The sequence below is a fragment of the Gossypium arboreum genome, chromosome 1, assembly GCF_025698485.1.
Source record: "Gossypium arboreum isolate Shixiya-1 chromosome 1, ASM2569848v2, whole genome shotgun sequence".
NCBI classification, from domain to species: domain Eukaryota; kingdom Viridiplantae; phylum Streptophyta; class Magnoliopsida; order Malvales; family Malvaceae; genus Gossypium; species Gossypium arboreum.
This window is the reverse complement of record NC_069070.1, coordinates 122,103,435-122,125,458: the sequence shown is the minus strand read 5'-3', so window position 1 is coordinate 122,125,458 and position 22,024 is coordinate 122,103,435. Positions and strand designations below refer to the sequence as shown.

Here is a 22,024-nt window from a genome sequence, read left to right as displayed (position 1 = left end):
TAATGCCTCTGTAAAAGTAAAATATTAAATTGTCAAATTGCAAAATAAAAACCAAATTCCAAATATTAGCATAGTAGAAGGATCAAAACTGTAATTTAATAAATTTCTTATAACGACAAAAAATCAAATATAAAATTCTTCTTAATGTAATTTGGTTCAATAAAATTACATATAACCACGTTATAACATTTGATCATTCATTTTTGTATGTTACCAAACAAAATCCCACCAGCCTTACAGAAATTATGTGATCTATGAAGTATGATGTATATGTATGTATATATAGTCATTTACACTTCGGAGTTTATCTGATCTAACTCTAAACCACTATCATGAACACTGCTTTTTCCGGAATTCTTCCGATAGTAGTGTGTTTACGAGCCGTTGCAGTCTCTCAGCACCAGGGCCTGGCCTAAACACGGAATCATCGCCTTGTACAGAACACGGGTCAGCTCCACCTTCTGAACTACCAATACACCATGCTCCGGGTGCAAAACGGCCTGTGCGACCCAGAAGCACTTTATCGATTTTATCCAAGACTGGATCGTTCTTATGGAACTTCCGAGCAAAGGGTGCATTGCTTTTTACCATTTTGTCGAAGTCTTTCATCGACAATGAGATTGGATGTTGCTTCGGAGGGGTGTCCCAAGCTATGTAGTGGAGATCGTGGCTTATTGCAGTGCTGCGAAATTCATTGGTGTTGCAAATAACAGTGTGGAAATAGCCTTCCGGGGAGGAAATGAAGTTCGTGTAATACATAAGGATGGTTCGTGGGAAGTTATCCCATCCCCATATACAATACTCGGCAAAGGTTCGTGTAAGCGCTACCCATGCGGAACCTGAATGGAAAAATGAAAAACGAACATGGAAACAACCAATCAACATAAATGCATTACGTTCAGGATTTCGAGATAACACCAATCAATATAAACCCATGTGGATTGCATTTTGCCCCCTCAACTAACTTTTACATTAAATCAAAGTGCAAACAAGTCATTCTATTAAAAATTTCATCTATTTTCACTGTTAAAACCGATCCTTATACGTCAACATGAGGTACACGTGGCATGCCATGTGTTACTATCTGGTTATTCCATCAACTATATCCATTTTTAACAATACAAATGAATGAAGTTTTAACAAAGGACCAATTTGCTCTTTGATGTAACGTATAGGGAATATTTTGACCATTTTTTAGTAGAGAGGGTAAAATACAATCTGACTCTTAGTACAAAGGTCTCTATTGTACTTTTACCTATAATTATATTATGACCCTTAAGAAAACAAAAAGTGGCAAGCAAGTGATTTACCCATGATTAGACAAAGCCTCAGGTACGGTGTGCTTACAAAGTAGAAAAAATAACCAACCTGTAAACAACTTGAAAGATGTGGGCAGTGATCGACGTTGTGTGGTCCAAGCAATATCAGATTTTTTGGACAAGTAAAGGCTGGGATCAACAATAATCGGTCTTGCCCTCTGGTTCCTGTGAAACCACATAATTAAACATGGAAACTAGGGACACTATGGCATAGAAGAAATTAATGAGTAGCGAGTACACTAGGTATTCATCTTACAATTTCCAACCAGTAATCTGAATATGTTCAATGAAATTGAGATTTCTTGACAAATTGGAGAAAACATGCAACAGATCTGCAAAACCGAAACACATACCGGCTATCCTTAAGCAAACAGGACAAAAAAATGAACCCATTTTAACAGACCTCTAAATTTCGAAAACCAATCCACAAATCAACAAGACATGCATATCATAATATCGAAAAGGGAATATACCAATGAAACTTAATATCCGAAGACATAGCCTATGATGCATACAGAATTAATATATGTATATATATCATTTGATTACGATGATTAAGCAGAACTACAGAAGCCACATTGGACAAATGAATATTTTATCTCCAATCAGAATTTGCATACTAGATACAACCGGTAGTGTTATTAACAAAGAGTGAACATTGAAGGAAACGATAAAACCCCTTTTTCTTCTTTGCTATTAGAAACATATCGAGGGATGGATCAAAAAGTTCCATTGAAATCCAAAATTTATTAGACAATCGATTGAACACCCTTGGAATAATATTCATTAGAGCATAAGCTACAAATTTCCACACTACTTAAAATCTTACTCCGAACTATCAATGCCATGTTATAACTTCTCCCATAGAATCCGGAAACAAGCATGCATAATCAACCTTATTGATATTCAAACTGCTCTAAACAATACATATACATATACATATACATATACATATACATATACATATACATATACATATATATGAAGGTATAGATGTCGTGTTATAACTTCTCCTATAGAATCCGGAAACAAGGATGCATAATCAACCTTATTGATATTCAAACTGCTCTAAACTGTACATATACATATACATGAAGGCAAAGTTCTCAAACCAAATTAGTACCAATATTCATCTACAAGCATAGCAACACGCATTTACATTAAACCTATAGATAACCATAAGATCAAACATAGCATTGATAATGAAAATGATACAAACCATCTTGAGTCACAAGCGGATAATCCGAGGCACTCAAATTGATAAACCAATCCCAATCCAAGCTCTCCTTCAACAAAATCGCGACCGCTTGAAGGGTCGAAGCGATCATCGTCGGACCTTTATAAGTAACCAAATTCGACTGTGCCATTACACGTACATTTTCAACAACAGCGAATGTCGGATCGTTCTTCACCGCATTCGCCAACTCCAGCCGTTCCCTCGGCGGAGCCTCGAGGTCTAAATGCAAAACATATTGATTCCTAGGATGATAAATAACCTGTAAAGTCCTCATCATTCTATGACTATCCCCTTTAGTCCCTGAAATAAGATAAGCTAGCCTAGGTGGTTCAAAAGAAGAACTATTGGTGTTCAATACTTTGTTTAAACTAGATTCTACAAAGTACCCATTAGAAACCTCTGTTTTAGCAAAGGAAATAATGTCAAACGGTGACTGATGATGATCTCTATCATAAGGAGCTTTGAAAACCCCAAAAATGGCAGAGAAAATCAATGTAATTGACACAAGTAAGCTGGCAAGAAATGGGATTATCCATTTGCTATCATTGAACACTCTGTTTGAATGCCTTAACAACGGGTTTCTCATAAAAACTAGTTTCTTATATAGTTTTTTCATTTTGGGGTAATCAAAATGTTAGCTAAAGAACCCTAAATTCACTATAAAAAAATGGGTTTTAAGCAAAAACCCCAAATTCCATAATCGAAATTCAAGTAAAAGTTTGGTCAAAGAAGCTAATTTACAAGCAAATACAGCATGGAATAGTAACCGACATCTCCCAAAAAAAATTTTAAATCAAGAAAAAAGTTTGAACAGATGGATTTGGTTTTTGGCACTAGATCTGATTACCAATTAAACCCAGAAATTTGATAATGAAAATTTTGAAAATAATACACTTAGAATGTAAGCTATCGGATACTTAAAATACACGTCGTGAGAGGTAGTGAAAGCTTTAATTTGATACAAAAATGTACAGAAAACGAAAAATGAAATGCATTCAATGAGGAACAGAAGAATTCAATTTTTTTACTTCAACGGATAATGAAATTTGATTGATATAAGGTGAAGGGTTAATATCTTATATCATACTTGAGTTTGGTTTTAATCTTCAATTTAGTACATAAAATTGTTGTCCGAGTTCAGTATTGGTTTCAATGTTTAAATTAGTACTGAGTTTTTTTCAATTTGATACTTGATTCTTTTTTCTTGTCCCAAATAAGCACTCGAGTTTAATTTTCAATGCTCAACCCGTCACTTAAGTGGTTTTTTTTCTAATTTAGTATCTGAGTTTGGACTTATTTTTCAATTTGGTACTTGATCTTCTTCTTTTTTAATTTGAAAATTGAGTTTTTTCTTATCCCAATTAAGCACTTGAGTTCGACTTCAATGTTCACTTAAATTTTTTTTTTTGTCCCAATGAAGGAACTATTTTTTTACTAAAGCACGCATGTCAAATATTCATTAAGCTATATGATGTCGTTTGATATAGGTACCAAATTGAAAATAGAAGTCAAACTCGTGTACCATTTTAAAACAAAAAACCTCAAGTATCAAATTGGATATCAAAGTTAAACTCGGGTGCCAAATGGTATCCTAACTCTAATGAGAAATATAAATTAATATTTTAAAGGATTAATTCCAGTGGATACTCTCAAATTACAGTCTAGATTCTAATTTTGTCTCAAATGTCAAAACATTATAATTGAGTCCCAAAGTATCATTTGTATCAATCAGATCATTCTATCAATGTAGCTGTTAGTTTGGATATTAAATGCTGACTCAAAATTGATGTGATGTACATATAAAACACATTCGTAATTGATAAAAAAAAGGTTTAGATTTAACATGCTAAAAAAAATAACTTCTTAAATTCTTGTGTGGTAAGTACATGTGTTTACAAATTGATTAACATGTGAACAAACATTTAACGCTTAAATTGACGGTTGAACTAACTATTTGAAATAATTTGAAATTTAGAGACCAATTTAAAATTTAAGCGATAGTTTAAAGACTTAGATGCAAATAATCCTATTTCCATTACTTTAGCTTTGATTTGATACTTTTTCTTTAATTGATGGCAAAAAAACATGGATTTAATGCTTTAGTTAATTAAAGTAAAGATTATTCTCATATACTGCATTTGTACGCTTTTCTATTGCGCGTGAGTTTCAATTTTCAACAACTTTCGAACTAATTACCAGATAACGCGGCTATTTGCAACTGGGGATTGTTAAGAACTTAAAAAGACGTTTGTCGGTCCCAAAAATCGCTGTTTTCTTGCATAACACCGTTGAGTGCGGGCCATGTTTTTATCCTCTTTTGGTTTTGAACAATTTTTGTTATTTAATATTTTTAAAATTGTTTTAATATTAAATAAATTATAAATATAAGAAATATTTGAAATTAAGTTTGATTAATTTCTTTAAATATTTTATGATATAAACATTACATTAATGTAAAATGAAAAGAAAATGAGATTAAATGTTAAATTTTATATAAATTATATCATATTGTAACTATTAAAATGCATGATATACACGATGAGGTTAAAATATTTTATATATAAATTTTATGAGAAATAATGATATTTAAGTTAATTATTTTAAAAAATTTGAAAAGGTTTAATAATTTTAATTAATTATTAATAATAGTTATAAATTTATAAATGGTAAAATTGTACTTTGACTTTCCAAAATGGTCCTTTATAAAATGATGAAATCATAAATTAATACAACCTCGTAGAATTATATTTTGACCTTTTAAAATTTTATAATTTAATTCGATCTCTCTTTAAAAAAATCTAAATTTAACCTTATTGAGTGGATAATTTTTAAGAATTTAAACACTTAAATAATTAAAATACCGAATTAATGTCACTCAACTCATTACATCAAACTCTATCACACAAATTATAATAATATGGATAAGGTACCAAAAAACATTAAATCGAGAAATCTAGAAATCCAGTTTTTTTTCTTCAACACTAAATTTAGATTTGTCAATGCTAACTCGAACCCTAAATTCAATCGAATTAATATGAATTTGATCCGATTTGATTTAATCATGAAAAAGTTAATAATTCGAATTTATTTAACATAAACCTAAAAGTTATCCGAGTCAAAATGAGTTGAACTTAAAATTTCACAAATTCTAAATCTAAACTCTAAATAACCTCGAAATCAAAGTGACCTAAAAACCCAACTAACAACTAGAATAACTTAAATTAAAAATAATTCTAACTTGAAATAAGTTGAATCGAAATGAGCTAAATAAAAAAACCGACCCTAAATTCAAAAGAATAAAAACTCAAAATTAGACCAAAAAATTTAAAATTTAAATTAATATGATCTAAATTGATTCGACCTATAACTAACCCGAACCGTCTAGAGTACAGGTCATACTGATTTGATTTCTTAACAGTTTTTCTTTGTTTATTCAAGTGAGGCCAAGAAAAATACTTGACTGCACTAACCATAGTGTGCCTTGGCATGAATTTGCATATATATATATATATATATATATATATATATATAAAGTTATCCAGAATATTTAAAGTCGAGTTTCGTTATGTATAAATATTATGTACGAATTTTTAATTTATATTTTATTATGATTTAATTTTTATTAGGTGTAGGTTTTGTTTAGATATCATTTTAATTTAAGTGAAATATATTTTGATTATTAGTCTATTTATTTATACATTATAATAGTTTAATGTCACATGAAACATTGATTGTAACCGTAATTCCATTTGTGCATATACACCAAAAAATTTGAGTTGAAAATAAGAAATGTAAAATTGGAAGAACTTTATTTATAAAATTTAGTTATATAGTCTATGATTCGAGGGTCATGTAGGTTTGATCTTGAAATTGGGGTTGGAGAGATGCATACTTGAGATTGCTTGATAATTGATTCAATGGTCTTTTTGAGACTTAATCTTTTATCTATAAGGTTCGTTATTAGCTTAAGCACTAAATTCCAACTCAAATGTGGAATGAAGCATATTTAAAAATCCTGGATCAAATTGTAATCACGTTTATATCCATCGGGTGGATACTATAGAGGTTGGAGTGAAAAGTTGTAATTGCAATTCAACCTTTGCATCGAGAACTTCCTATCAGGCTCTATTTCGTCTACTCAAATTGATTGAAGGTATTTTTCATACCTTCCTTTTTCGAATTTTGTTATCTCGCACATGGATCCATGATGCGGGTTCATTAGAAATTGTTTTTCATTGCATCGATGATGCTTTGGTGGCCCAACATGTCGGAAAGTCGACCACCACCCACTTTTGCTGCCCTTGTTGTCCCGTCCATTGATTAGATTTGTCCGTAGGTCAAATCGAACCTAGACAAAGTGTCTATAGATATTTTCTTTGCTTGCGTCCAGCCTGTTTTTAAAGCAGGCAATTTATACATTGATTACAAAGAAAAAAACTAAGCACACATCTTCATTTATTTACTATGAAAATAATAAAGGTTAAAATACAAACACTAATAAAAGGTTGAAATCAAACACTTGACGGTATGAGCCGCAACACTCTTGAAATGTAAGTTGTGAATGGGCTGCGCTTCGGGCTAAAATTTGACTCAAGATTTAGCCCGAATAAAAAATAAGCCTGAAGTTTATTTTTTGGGCTTTATTTTATATAACCCCTCATATTTCAAGCGAATAATTTAATTTATGGATAAGTCTATCATTAATCATGGATGAAAACGAGATGATTTATTTAAAAAAAAAAAAAAGATTTTGGCTTGAGGTTTATTTTGATGGCTGTGGTCTTTGGTGTTTTCATGATGACTATCTTTTTTCTTATTTTTTCTAGGTTTTCTCACATATTGATTTGAGTTAGCAACGATGTTTTCATCTCAACCGAAGCTAAGGCTAAGTAAGCGGCCTTTTCGCATCAATATTACTTGCAAATGTCAATGATTTATGCCAAGTATCGACTTAGGACCCTTTTGGATGTGTGTTACCTTCAGTGCGGTGCGTTTAAATTTTTTTTTTTGTCTCACACTACAGTATTCAATCTTACTGCCAACACTGTTTTTACACTAATATGTAAACACACCGTCCATCTAAAGGGACCCTTAAGCAAAAGCGAATTTGAGGGAAAGGCAGCCAATACCCAAAAGGAAAAACATTCAATTTAATCCCTTCTTAAAATGAAAATTTAAATTAATATATGGTAAAATTTCCCTTTTAACCCTTTAAAAAATGGAAAATAAATTCATTTATTCCTTTTAAAAATGGTGAAATCATAAATTAAATAAATGATAAAAATATACTTTAATGGTTAAGGATTCACCTAGGACATACAAGCCAAATAAATGGGGAGAGGTTGCCCAAAGCCATCCCAATAAATGATGTGAAAGCTGTAAATTACACATTGTGGCACTGTCATTAGCTGTATATTTCAACATACATCGATGTACTTTTTTCCTCCTCACTTAAATTTAACGTATTTATTTCCATTTCGTACTATATAGATTTTATTATTTTATTATTTTTGATTTTTTCTTATATATACATATTTAATTATTTCTGTTGCTTTTCTCCTGCACCATATTTAATTTTCTACAGCTTTAATTGCTATATTTACTGCTTCAACAGCTAGGAAAAAATAAAATTTTGAGATGAAAAGGGTTAGGTTAAAATGGTCAAAATTGCTATTAGTCCCTGTTTATGTGTAAATTATAAATTTAATCCTTTCACTCTAATTTATTTAGTCTTTATACTTTTCAAAATTTTAATATTGATCAAATGATAGGAGTTAAATTTGTCAAATTAAATTATGTTTTTCTATTTTTTTGTGACAAACATGTTGTTACATATGTAATATCATGTCGGTTTGTTATTTCTACATGATGATCCACAAAAATTATGTTGTTTTAGTTAATGAATTGAACGACGGTTCGTTTGAATCAATATTAAAATTTTAAAACTTGAAAATATAAAGATAAAAAATTAAATTAAAAAATATAAACTAAATTCGTAGTTTACACATAATACACTATTAATAGCAATTTAATGTTTTTTGTTGATATTTTATTTGGTCAATTACATAAATATATATATATATATATAGTATATGAATTGAAATATGACGAAATTGCAAATCCAACACAACAACAAATGTTACCTACTAATAGCATAGATGGTAGTTGCTAAAATTAATGTAAAATTAACTCATCATAGCTAAAACCGTTTAACATCATTATTGTTGCAAATAATGCACCATGCTGATAGTTTTATCTACCAAAGCGAGCTCAGTAACTAATTCTATGTATTCTGTAAGCTTATTAATAGTTAGATGTTGACCACAAGTTTTAAAGCTGCTTCATACTCAGGACGAAGATCGAATCCTCGACCACTATTAAGATAAGTGAGATCCTTACCATCTCACTTAACTCGTGTGGTTTATTTGAATATATATATATATATATATATATATATATATATGAATTGGTGAAATTCTATTATTAGTCTTTTACTATGCATAAAAATATAAAATTATAAATTTAATTCATGTTCATTTCCAGCCTCGGCACAAACAAGAGATGTTAAATCCATTAATTAGGGTTTTTTACATAAAAATAACGACATTACACATGTGATAATACATTTAAAGCACAGATTTTGAAAATAATAAACTTAATGAATTTAATAACTATTATTTGATCAAGATTAAAATTACAAAATTCGAAAAATACATTAATTAAAAATAATCAAATTAAAATATAAAAATAAAATCCACCACTTATACATAACTCATCATGAACTTATATAACAGAATTTAACCTAGATTTTAAGTATTAATTAATCTTCGTATTATAATTCACAAATTTATAACAAACCCATCCTTCATTATCATTTAACTCATCGTAACCTATGTTTATTGCAATATTAAGGCACATTATATTTTCGGAGATATACATTCAAACCCTGAAAATGATTTTAATAGAAAGAATAACTATGAGATCTCGAGAATATTAATTTTCATGAACTGTAAAACCGACATTAGAGATAATAAAGAAATTAACTTATCATATCCACCATTTTTTTAAAGCTGATCTTTAAAGATCACCAAAAAAGGAATACATTAGATAAGCTAAAGGAGGAAATAATTCATTGAAATAAATAAGTTAAAAAAGTGTTCATAGACATTTATGAACATCTCCAATTAAAGCTTAAACTGTTAGATTTTTTTCCCCAAAGAAGAAGATGAACCAAAAAAAAAAAAAGGAGCAAAAAGGGAGGGGATACAGTGAGATTAAGGGACTTATATGAAATTAACGATAAGATCGAAGGATCGCTCCACAAAATGTACAAATAATGGCTCTCCAAGATTTCTTGTAAAACGGGACGTAACAAAATCTGGTGGAGGTTTTCATATCGGCGACACGTGCTCCTCCGCCACACCGTGAACAAATCCCCGCCGCCGGCTTAGTAGTGCTCACTTTCTTTGTCTGATCAACGAGGAAACAAAAGAACACCATGGCTTTTTTTTTTTTTTTCAGTGAATGAAAAACTCCGTGTGCTTTGAATAACAGTTGGAACTTAGAAAAAGAAAAAAAAACAACACTCTTCAGGACTTGTTGGAGTTTGGTTTTTTAAAGATAAAGATTGAAAGAAAGGGCTCAGTTGTATATATATTTATGTTTGAGGGTTAAAAGTCGAGCAACTTTGGTATATGGGTGAAAATTTTTTTTTAAGATACTTTTCTATATCTAATAATTATATTGGATTCAACCATGGTTGCTCCTCTGGTATCTTTGGAAAGCATTAGTAGCGAGAAAATTGATGATTAATTGTTTATCTCTTTAAAAAGTATCAGTAACGAGAGAATTAATCATTGTTATATACAATAAATACTTTGATTTCAACCTAAAAAAATCATTTTGAGTTGGAAAAACTCAAGCTGAAAGTATGTGAATAATAAATAACATTGTTTAATAACTATTTTTTAAGGTTAATTGATTAAATAAGGAAAGAGATTAGTTAAAAAAGTTTTACCAAGCCGACTGAGAATTAGCTCGATTGATATCTGTATTTTTGCTAATGTAGGAGGACGTAGCTTTAAATGTGCTGAAGTGTATTATTCTTCTTAAAGTTTTAGACATTATATCAAAAAAGTAATTATGATAAGAACTTTTAATGAGATTAGTGTTCAAAAGAAGTTTTACCAATGTTTTAATGTTTATTTCGATTCAATTGATTTGTATAGTTAAACTATCGATTAATCAACAAATAAATAAAATTAATAAAAATAAAAATTATATATTAAAAATATAATCTAAAAATATAAATACATATTTGAGCAACTATAAAAAACTCAGATCAATACAAAGCATAAACAATCAAAACCTGTATAATAGTATAAAACTCAGTACCTCAATATTAAGAATGAGTTTTAAAATAAAAAAATATGTTGAGTATATTATATTTATAATTTCATTATTAATTTACGGATCATAGAGGAAATTTAAAATTTAATGAATTGTGATTAAATCCGAATTCGAATTAAGTTGTAGAGAGAAATAATTTTAAATTGCAGAGAAACTTTTATAACACTATTTTTTCGTCATTGAATAATTCATCTAGCTTTTTATTACATTAATACAAGTTCAAAGAGTTGTTCGAAGTTTAAGTGAGAAAAATGGGCCATGTGGGTTTCTGACACGTGTAAAGCAGTAGCTGGATATGGTCCCTATATGTTGACAGAATAGGAAAAGACAGGATATCTATATAACTAATAAGTAGTTGATTCCACCGTTTCACTTTTTAGAGAAGGTTTAATTACGCCGCGGATGTTGTAATTTTTTTATTTTTTCAATTTAGTCCTATAATTTTTTTTTTCTAAAAATAGGATAAGCAAAAGTCGACAGACAAAAGGAAAATCGCCAGCCAAATGTGTAAAACTTGTCTAAAGTTTTCTATTCGAAATTAATTAGGCTTATGTAACCAGACAAATACAAGTTTGATTTCTTGACATTGACAAATTTAATTGAGGCCACGTTAAGTTGAATATGTCTACATGCAAACATAATAGGTCAAGTTGGATAATATAAGCATTCAACTATACTTTTTGGAATTTTTTATAAGTTCGGTTCATGTTGGACAAAATCAAGAAATTTTATTTTATTTTATTTTAAAAGGCTGAAAATTAAAATTGGGTAAACTACACTTAAGCTTATTAAACTATTAGTATTTTTACATTTTGGTCACTGAATTGTTCAGAAGTTTTTATTTAAGTCATTGTACTATTAGAGTTGTTGTTGTTTGGGACATTGACCTTCAGATCGACTTAGATTTAAAGTATGTTCTTCTACTAGTCAATGGGTATTGATCCACCATACCAATCGTTAAATTATCGCTTGAAACTTGCTAGCTAAATTAAAAAAAAAAACCTTAATAGCTCAACGAATTAACTAAAAACTTTCAAATAGTTAGGCAAATTAAACGAAAATTTTAAATAGTTTAGTGACCATTTTGCAACCTTTTGAAGTTGAGTGATCAAAACGTAAATTTACTAATAGTTTAGTGACCTTAAGTATAATTTATCCATTGAAAATTTGATTTATAAGCAAATATTTAACTTTGTAATAGTAATATATTTAAAAAAAATTATATGAAATAGTTGCGTCAAATCAATATATATCATCATTTTGGATCTAGATTTTTCTGGCAGAAGATAGTCACATTGGATCCTAATTAAATCTAAGGTGGAGTTGAATCAAATCACTAAATAAGAGTAAAGCTCGCTCAATGCTAGTTTTTTCATTCACAATATTCAAATTTAAAACCTGACTTTAATTATCACTCGTTGATGTATATAACTTCTATTCAAATTATACAATATAATCATATTTATTAAAAAGAAAACTCAAATATTTTTCTAGAATAGCCTTTAAATAAATCTGAAAATAGATGAATTTTCCATAACCATGACATCAACATTGTGTAATGTAAAAACACAATAGGAAACAATTGTTGACTATAATTTTGTAATGGTTATTGGATAATTGATAATACATGCATATATAGAGAGAATTAATGTCTTATACTTAGATCATTGAAATTAAAAAAAATTGACAAATTGATAAGTATTTACAAATCTTGGACCAAGAAAAATAAATGAAGAGGTAAAGCTAAATGCCAAATGTCCATAATTTAAAATGTGAATCTCACATATCTCAACTATCAACATTCAACTACCCTGATACCCTGATAGTTCTATTTGTGTTAGATTATTCAAGGGATGTTATTAATTTAGTGATGTAATGCAAGGGTGTTGAATTAATAATGTATTAATGCATAATGGATATTTCTAGAATATATGTATATATTTTCAATGGTAGCACAAATTTTTATTCACATGTTCACACATTTTTGGAAGAGTACTTGAGAAAAGAAAAAAGAAGAAGAAGAAAAAGGAACGCTCCCACATGTTTCATTAGCTATTTATTGTTTATCATAATTATAGAAAGTTTGATGTAATTATAAACACAAAAATAATTAAGATAAAAAATTAAAAAATATTTTAAAATATTAAATATTAGATGAGTCTATATGAGCTAATATACCTATTATAAGTTAATTTTAGCTGAAATGAAACGATACACCTCAAAATGATCAAAACAAAATAAAATCAAACATAACTCATTAGATACTAATTTAAAATTTAAACGATACATACTAATTGATAGAATTGGTTTCAACTGTCATAGTAATTTGGGCCTTGAATAAGTTTCATTTGAACTGAATTTAGTCCACTTAAATGTGACATATTTGATATATAGTAAATTAATTTCTTTTCACATACATTTAGACCTTAAAATTCAATTATCAAATATATTATTTCTTTCATCATACAAATCATCTTGCAACTTACTAATTTTATTCAATTTTACAATCCAAAAAAATTAAGTTGTTTGATAAATTCAAAAATAAATATTAAAAATTTAAGTACTAAATTTACGTGATAAAATTAAAATTTTATTTAAAATTAATTATGAAATATAATTACTTTATTTGATAAATATAGATTTTAAATTATAAAAATTATATTCTATATTTTATTCTTAGTTTTAAATATTTCACTTTATTTAAAAAATTAAATTTTAATTGTTAAGTTTTTATAAGATAATATAATATTAAAATAAATAAAATAAAATTTTGAAAAATTTTACATTAAGTCTACTTATATTATCATTTTCAAACTACTTTATAGAAAAATTCTATCAAATTATTATTTTTAGATTATCAAACATATTTTAAAAATAAATCATTAAAATATTAATTTTAATTGATTTAATTTTTCAACCACTTATCAAATAACTCCTAACTCTCAAAATTTTTTTCTAAAATTTGTGTAATATAACACTACAATTCTACAAATCCTATGGAGAGAAGCAGAGATCAAGCATATATATGATTCATATATATATATATATATATAGACATTAAATATGGACAAAAAGCAATATTAATGCATTGAGAAAATATTATGTTCAAAGAACATATCAATGAAAATGAATATAGGCAAGAAACGAAAAAAAGAATGAACGAAAGGTAGGGGAAAAAGATTTGAGTCGACCTGTAATCGGAATCATAGTGCTGCCATCATGGAATTCGTTACAGCCTCGCGCTTTAATTCAGCAGCTTTACCGCTACCTCGGAAATACATGTAAACTTGCTGCGGGATTTGAAAGAGAAAACCGAGTGAATAAGCGAAGAAGAGGTGTAGTTTTAAAGGAAAAGATGACGAAAGAAGAGGGGGGTGGGGGGCTACTGAACCTGAATAACCCACAGACTGAGCAATGATTCGACGAAAAAGAATGCACAGCCGATAAAGTAGAATATCTGCAAGTCGAAAGCATGAACATGTCAAGCATTTTACAGAGATGTGATGATTAATGAAGGATAAACATGCAAAGGTCAAATTCTAGTATTAGTCCTTATATTATGCATAAGTTTTGGTTTTAGTCATTGTATATTTGGTGATTCTTAGTTTCTATTCTTTTTAAAATTAAAATTTTAGTCCAAACTCAAATTGTAACAATTATACCATTAATTAAATTATGTTATTTCAAAATTTTATACAACATTAATTTTATTATATGCGTAACATCATATCAACTTCCTAATTCAAGTAATATATTTAAAAATTGAATTTAATGGTTTGAGTTATAATTTAAATTTCAAAATTCAAAAGTATAGAGATTAAAAATAATCAAATTGAAGAACTAAGACTAAATCAATAACTTACTTATAGTACAAGACTAATATCGAATTTGACTTCATTGAGTTTAATAGTTACAATTTGGGTCAATAATGAAATTTGAAATTTTGAAAAAGTATAGAAATTAAAGTTAACGGGTTCAATTAATTGAACCTTAGTTATATTACAACAACAAAAACGTCGATTTAAGCACACTTCAACGTGTTTTTCTCTCCAATTTAAGGGTTTGGAGGGAGCAATATATGAATAGTAGGCATTGTATCAAAAAATATTGACCCACTTAAAAGAACAAACATTAAAATTGACCAAACTAAAGTATAAGGACTAAATCCATACTGTAAGCATAATATAGTGATTAATAGCAGAATTTGACATTGTTTTAGTATAATTCTATAGGAGGATACATAGTAAAATCAGGTTCCCGTGAAGTAAATTATAGCATTGTAATGGCAAGAAACTTACCCCTACCGCAGCATCAATGCCGAAAAGATCTATTGCAGGCAAAATACCTCTGTATAAAGAATTACGCCATAAAGACATCAGTAAAATATTACTACAAACAATCAAATACAAGGTAAGAGTACGTTCGAGTCTTGTATTAAGATTTAGATTGTAATTTATTCTTTTTATAAAAAAACAAATTAATTTCTGTATATTAAATTAAAATCTTTAAGTTAAATTTTTTATTTATTTTACAATTAAAAATTGTCATGATTGATAGAGTAATCAGACAATTACACCATGAGTGCCACATATACCTCGTGTCGATATGCAAAGATCAAATTTTAACAATATAAATGAATAAAATTTTTAACAGAATGATCAATTTACTCTTTAATCTAATGTATAATGATTGTTTTACTCACTTTTTGAATAAAAAAATAAAAATTCCTATTACAAAAGCCTCCATGATACATTTATCAATACTAAAATTGTACTACTTGAATGATAAAATCAAATAGACTTACGCAATAGACTTTCCCTTGAAAAGAAATGGAGGAGCAATTGTAGCAAAGATGCAAAAGAAGATATGCAACTACAAGGTAGATAAGAAGAGTTAGAAATTAATGAGGAGCTTTCCGATATATCTTTGATTACTAAAAGAAAAAGAAAATTACAGTGAGAAAGCAGTAAGCTTACAATGTAAAATATGAAAAACCATCCGAACTTTAATGCACTATCAGTCCTGTAAAGGAACAGGAATATAACTATATAAGAACAGTTCAAACTCAGCTACATTGTTGAAGCTGAATTTCGGTGGTGCATGGTTGAGATACTGTGTGGGAACAGGAAAATAACTATATAACAACAGTTAAAATTCAGCTCACAATGTTATTTTATTCGTTTGATACATAATTATAGTGTTTTTTGAGTTATAATATATTAGAAGTTTATGTACTCTTCTTAAATTTAAAATTAATCTATTAATTTTTATATTTTAAAATTTAAGTTCCATTGTTAACATTATAAAATTTATTGTTAAATTTAGATTTATTATAATAGTATTATTTTTTAGTAAAATAACTACAGGGTGATTATTTCTTTTTAATTTTAAAATGCCACACCAATAAAATTAACAAAAAAATTCTAAAAATATAAGTATAAAAATAAAATTTTAAATTTGTAAAGAATACATAGATTTATGACATATTTTAATTTTAAAATATTATAATAATAAATTTAAAAAGAATTAACAATTTTAAATTAAAAAAGTAAAGAGATTAAATATTTAAAAAATTTTAAGTTTGAAATCTATGACCACTAGAGATTTGGCCTTGCTTTAACTTTTAACGTAAATAGACAGCTTGAATGTAAAATAAATATAGAATAACCAAAAAGTAGTACCTCATGGCACGATAAAGAGGGCGATACCACAAATAATAGGCACCAGGAACCCCACATAACAAATAAATGATGGCAAGAAACCAAATTGCTGGACCTGGAATGAATATACATTCCTAATATGAGTAAGTACACCAAATGAACAGTAATTTTAAAGTACTAAAATTAATAACTTTTGAAATCCACCTTCACATTTGATCCAGGCGGCAGTGACAGCTATTATGTTCCATGCAAGACATGCAACCAAACCTGTCAACATACAAATAAATTTAGAGACTTATAAGGTAAAAGTTCCTTTACGGTGTCTCTCAATTTTTAAATCAAATAAATTAGTATTTTTAAAAAATTGAAGTAATTTAATTTTATTAATTTGAAAGTGAGTAAGTAAGAATAACTAATCACAATGTTAATATCTTTTTTAATTGTACATAATTTTAATTGGTATAATAATAAATTCAACCTTAACATTTACACATTTATATGGATGTTGCACGATAAATTTATTAAATTATAACAAATTGATAAAAATGTGTAAACTTTTAGAGCTAAATTTATTATTATACCAATCAAAATTATGTACAATTGATGAAAAATATTAATGTTATAATTAATTGTCCTTAGTTATTCACTTTCAAAATTGACAGAATTAAATTACTTTAATTTTTTTAAATGGTCAATTTGCTCAATTTTGAAATTGATAGTAACTGAAGAGGTCTTTTTACCCACTTATAACTCAAAAGTAGAGCACCATAACAATATAGCTTTCAGACATTTTCAAGATATGAGAGAAATAAATAGAGCAGAGAAAGAGAAACTGAACTAATAGCACAATCCAAACAGGGACACACTTAAAAAATAAGTAAAATGGCCTTGATCTTAACTCACCTAACAATGTTGAGAAAGCAACATACTGCACATTTTGAAGGTGGATTGGTATTTCTTTTGCAATGTTATGATGAATAATAGGATAAAATGGTGGCCAATTTTTGTCCTCTATGATTATTCCAGCTGCCAAGGAGAAGACAAAGGAATATATTGCAAAATCAGATTGGTATCTGAAGCTCGTTAACTCATCTATAATAAACAAAATAAAAACCTACATCGTGCGATTGCATCTTCCTTTCTTTTCAATTCCTGCATAATATTAAAGATAACACTCAGTATGAGGAAATTTTATTTTAGATGGAATTGTGAAATCACTCTACGCACCAATTTATCATCAAAGTTTAAATGCATCTAAAAAGAAGCATTTGAAATTTTTGACGATTTATTATTGTTATCAAAAAAGTGTTTTTTAAAAAAATAAAATGTTTATTTTTTTTACAGGCAATAAAATATTTATTTTAAATATGATATGTTGAACTTCTTTAATAAAGATATGAAAGTAGTTTCAACCGAAAGCAAGAGCAAAAAATTTAACTTTTGATTTGGGTCAAAATTTTTAATCTAGTTTAAAATGTATTTTTACTACAATGATAAATGAAACTTACATAGATTGATTTCTAAATTCACATTTAAGAATTGCTATAGAATTTATTCAAAATTAAAAGGAAAATAGTTCAGAACCAAATATATTCTACAAGCATTAGGAATAAACTAAAGTATCGAGTAAAATTTGATACTGAAAAACATGATTTTGATTTTTAATGCCAAGATGCCAGTAATTTGATTGTTTTGCAAATATATAAAATTGAAACTGCAATATGAAAGGAGGAACATATCAACATTGACACTGAAAACCTCAAACAATGAACTGGAAGTACCTTGCTCAAGTACAAACAAGCAACAACAAATCACCTGTTCTCGCCTTCTCAGTTCAGCCTCTCTTGCTTGAAGTTCCTTCTCCTTTTCTTTTAAACTCTACGATTGATTAGACAAAAATGACAGAAAGGAGTCTTTTACTTAATGTTTAGAGCCATGCATCGTAGACAATTGAATACCTAGAAAGTTTTAAGATTACCTTGACAGAATCACGAGGAATATCTATCGTTGCACCACGGTCATATGGTTCAGGAGGAAGTGGTGAAAGCCTTGATGAAGCAGTACCTTGATTCTAATTTAAATAATAAAAAAATAAAAAAATAAAAGCAAAACAATCAAGATAGCTAGCACTTGCAAGAGTCACTATATTATGCAAGCAGAAAAAAATGATAAAATGACTTTTTTAGCCCCCATAATTTTGATATTGAGCAAATTAGTCCCTCTAAAAAATCGGAGCAATTTAATCCCTGTCAATTTTAAAATTAACCAACTAGGGACAATTAATTATTACATTAATGTCTTCTGTCAATTGTACGACATTTTAATTGGTATAATAACAAATTTAACTCTCAAAGTTTACTCATTCTATTAATTTGGTCTTGATTTAACAAATTAGCCCACACCATTTTGTTTAAATGTGGAGGCCAAATTTGTTGGATTTTTTTTTAAATCAAGACCAATTTGAAAAACATGTAAACATCAATGGCTAAATTTATTATTATATCAAGCAAAATGATGTAAAATTAACAAGAAATTATTAACTTAGTGATTAATTATCCTTAGTTGCTTACTTTCTAAACTGATAGAGATAAAATTGCTCTGATTTTTTTAAGAGGGACCAATTTGCTCAATATCAAAATTGAGATGGACAGGAAAGAGAATTTTACCGAAAGAAACTTGTATGCAAAACTGCATACATGGATAAAAAAGGTAAGCAAGTCACAATAGACACAGTCAAATAATTACAGTGCAAGAAACATTAGCAGATATAAATATTTCACAATGAAAGCAAGGTATAAGCTAATGGGAACAAGTACACACTACACAGTATTCACCAGGGGGAAAACAAAAGAAGAAGCCATATACCATGATAATCATTTATCTTCTTGTTCTTATTTTTTAAATTCATATTAACTTGTCAAAGTTTTAAAAGCTATATATCTAAAAAAAAGTGACAATCGTAAGAAAAAAAACCAGTCCTAAATTCAAATGATCTTGTCTATGTTTAAAAAGATACATCTCATAAGATGACAATATTGGTATCTAATATTCAGTTTCTTTCAATTCATAGCTTCTCATTTGTCAAGAAATGCAATAATAATAATAATAATAATTCAAAATCAACATTGTTACTAAAGCTACATTATGGAAGGCACGTCACTGGTATCGGCAATGAAACAGATCTAATAATTAAGCCGATCAATGACCCGAATCAACGAAAACATCGCCAAAAAAAAAAAAGGAAACAGAAATTCAAGAATTCAAATCCACATCAAAGGTATTTTCCGTTTATGGAAAAATCAGGTACGGATACGTAAAAAAAACGTGAGTACAGAACGAACTTACCGAGAAAGGATTCACCTCATCCTCATCGAAAGGGCTAGAATCGAAACGATTCATGGAATCACGAAGATGAAATTACTAACACTGAAAATGATGTGAAAATGAGAGAGTAATTTATTGGATTTGGATTATTTTTGGAAATGGAGACTGTTTGTTTGAAGAGAAAATATGGAAGGAAAAATATATAACGAGGGAGAAATTGGCGGGCCGCGGCTGAGGTTTAAATAAGAGTTGATAATGGGCTTGGTTAGCTTATTCACGTCATATTTAGGCCCAATTAGTATTTTATTATAAAAATATAGTAAATTAAATTATTATTTTAAAAAAATATGGTGGTTTTCAGTAGAGGTGATCATGGGCTGGGCCGGGCCAGGATCAAGCAAAAATTTAGGCTCGTTTGCTAGAGTTGGGGGCAACCTAAAAATTTGGCCTAAAAATTGTACAAGCCCAGCTCAAATAAAAATGCTAAAACCCGAGCCCAATCTGGCCCTCCCATATTAATTTTTTATATTATATTATATTATTTTTACATAATTTTTAAATATATATAATACATAAAAATACTAAAATCATTAAAATAAATATTTTCGAACAAATTAAAAATAAAATTTTAAAAATATGTATACTTAAATAATACTAAGATAGATGCAACTTAACAAGAAAATATCTCTAAAACAATAACAAAATTAACAATAAAACAAGTGTTATACAATATTCAAACAATAACAACAAAATAGTAGCAACGTAATAATGGAGTGGTAGCAAAATAGGGAGAAAACAAGAAGAAAATGTCATTAAAATGACAAAAAAAATATTTTTTTTGTCATTTAGTAAATCTAGATTGGGTCCGGCTCTAGTAAAAATGTCTTACATGAGGCAGGCCTATTTTTCGGGCCTATATTTTTGTCTAAATCCTCCCACTTTTCAGGCGAGCCTTCGGGATGGGCCAAGTGGCCTAGCCCATGAGCACATCTGGTTTTTAGATATATGGTAGATTTTTTGTCTTCAAAAAGTGATCCCATCACGTTAAATGACGAGCTCATTATGCATACAGACCTGTTCATGAACAATTGTAACACCCCCTAACCCCAAACCGTCGCCGGAACGAGGTTATGAGGCATTACCAGACATATCAGACAACTTACGAATAATTTACAATTAATATAACTTTCATAGTATAATATAATAATTAAGTCCCTATCTTGAACTCTCGAAGTTCAAACACGTATTAAAAGTAGAATGGGACTTGTTCGAGTATTCTAATTTTTTTTTTTTTATAAAAATTTGGCAAAGACATTTCGCTTATTTTACCTAAACCTCCTGCAAATTCAAACCAAAACAACCAACACCAATATTTCACATTCATATACTAATATTTATATTATTAACAAAATTTTAATTTAATAACTATCATAGCATCATTCAAAATTGATTAAAAACTTCATTCATTTAACAACTTAATGTTCATGTATCAAAATATCATGTACTTTCCTTACCATTTCATTTAACCATCTAAATTTTATAATTCATCCTTCACTACTCAAAACAATATACATATTCAGGTGACTAAACAACACCTATGTACATGCCACCTTTACCCAAAAGAAAATATACATTACCAAGTTTGTGTTAGAGTGGGATTGTTCGGATCTTTGGCGGGACACTTGACTTCTACTAACTGCATACGGAAACAACCGTCTGTTGAGTATGGATATACTCATTGGTATTACTATAACTCAAGACTATTTAACATTAATAAATTACAAACATCAACCATAAATTCTATAATTATTTAAACTACTTTTATATATAATTATTTTACTTCATAAATCTTAAATTCATAATTCATTTTCTCATACTAACTCAATTCATAATTTAGTTCATACATTCTTTCTCGTACTTTTCAATAGTACTAAAACAAATAATCTCATTTTCAAAATTTCATTTCAATTATTTACCCTATTAACAAAGCTCGGACTATGATGATACGCTGGATTTCCACCCAAACACACCGAATATCCAACCCAAACACACGGAATATTGTAAATCCTCCATAA

The 22,024-nt window shown here is 28.5% G+C and overlaps 3 protein-coding genes across 3 annotated transcripts; all 3 read right to left on the bottom strand.

Moving 5' to 3' along the window:
• Positions 1-103: 103 nt before the first annotated feature.
• LOC108480376 (beta-glucuronosyltransferase GlcAT14A-like) lies at positions 104-3,594 on the bottom strand. Its single transcript, XM_017783356.2, has 4 exons — positions 2,539-3,594; positions 1,576-1,651; positions 1,369-1,484; positions 104-839 (listed from the first exon to the last, which is right to left on the bottom strand). The coding sequence occupies exons 1-4, from the start codon at positions 3,170-3,172 to the stop codon at positions 331-333; spliced, it is 1,335 nt and encodes a 444-aa protein (XP_017638845.1). The 5' UTR covers positions 3,173-3,594; the 3' UTR covers positions 104-330.
• A 5,983-nt stretch (positions 3,595-9,577) lies between these two features.
• LOC108482677 (uncharacterized) lies at positions 9,578-10,294 on the bottom strand. The gene has a single exon (XM_017785798.2). It carries the CDS (start codon positions 10,054-10,056, stop codon positions 9,850-9,852), a length of 207 nt encoding a protein of 68 aa, XP_017641287.1. The 5' UTR covers positions 10,057-10,294; the 3' UTR covers positions 9,578-9,849.
• A 3,699-nt stretch (positions 10,295-13,993) lies between these two features.
• Positions 13,994-20,157, bottom strand: LOC108482579 (secretory carrier-associated membrane protein 1-like). The gene is made up of 12 exons (XM_017785708.2): positions 19,971-20,157; positions 18,604-18,696; positions 18,441-18,503; positions 17,744-17,777; positions 17,529-17,651; positions 16,830-16,892; positions 16,647-16,740; positions 15,942-15,987; positions 15,770-15,837; positions 15,264-15,312; positions 14,357-14,422; positions 13,994-14,255 (listed from the first exon to the last, which is right to left on the bottom strand). The coding sequence occupies exons 1-12, from the start codon at positions 20,022-20,024 to the stop codon at positions 14,169-14,171; spliced, it is 840 nt and encodes a 279-aa protein (XP_017641197.1). The 5' UTR covers positions 20,025-20,157; the 3' UTR covers positions 13,994-14,168.
• Between the last annotated feature and the right edge of the window lie 1,867 nt (positions 20,158-22,024).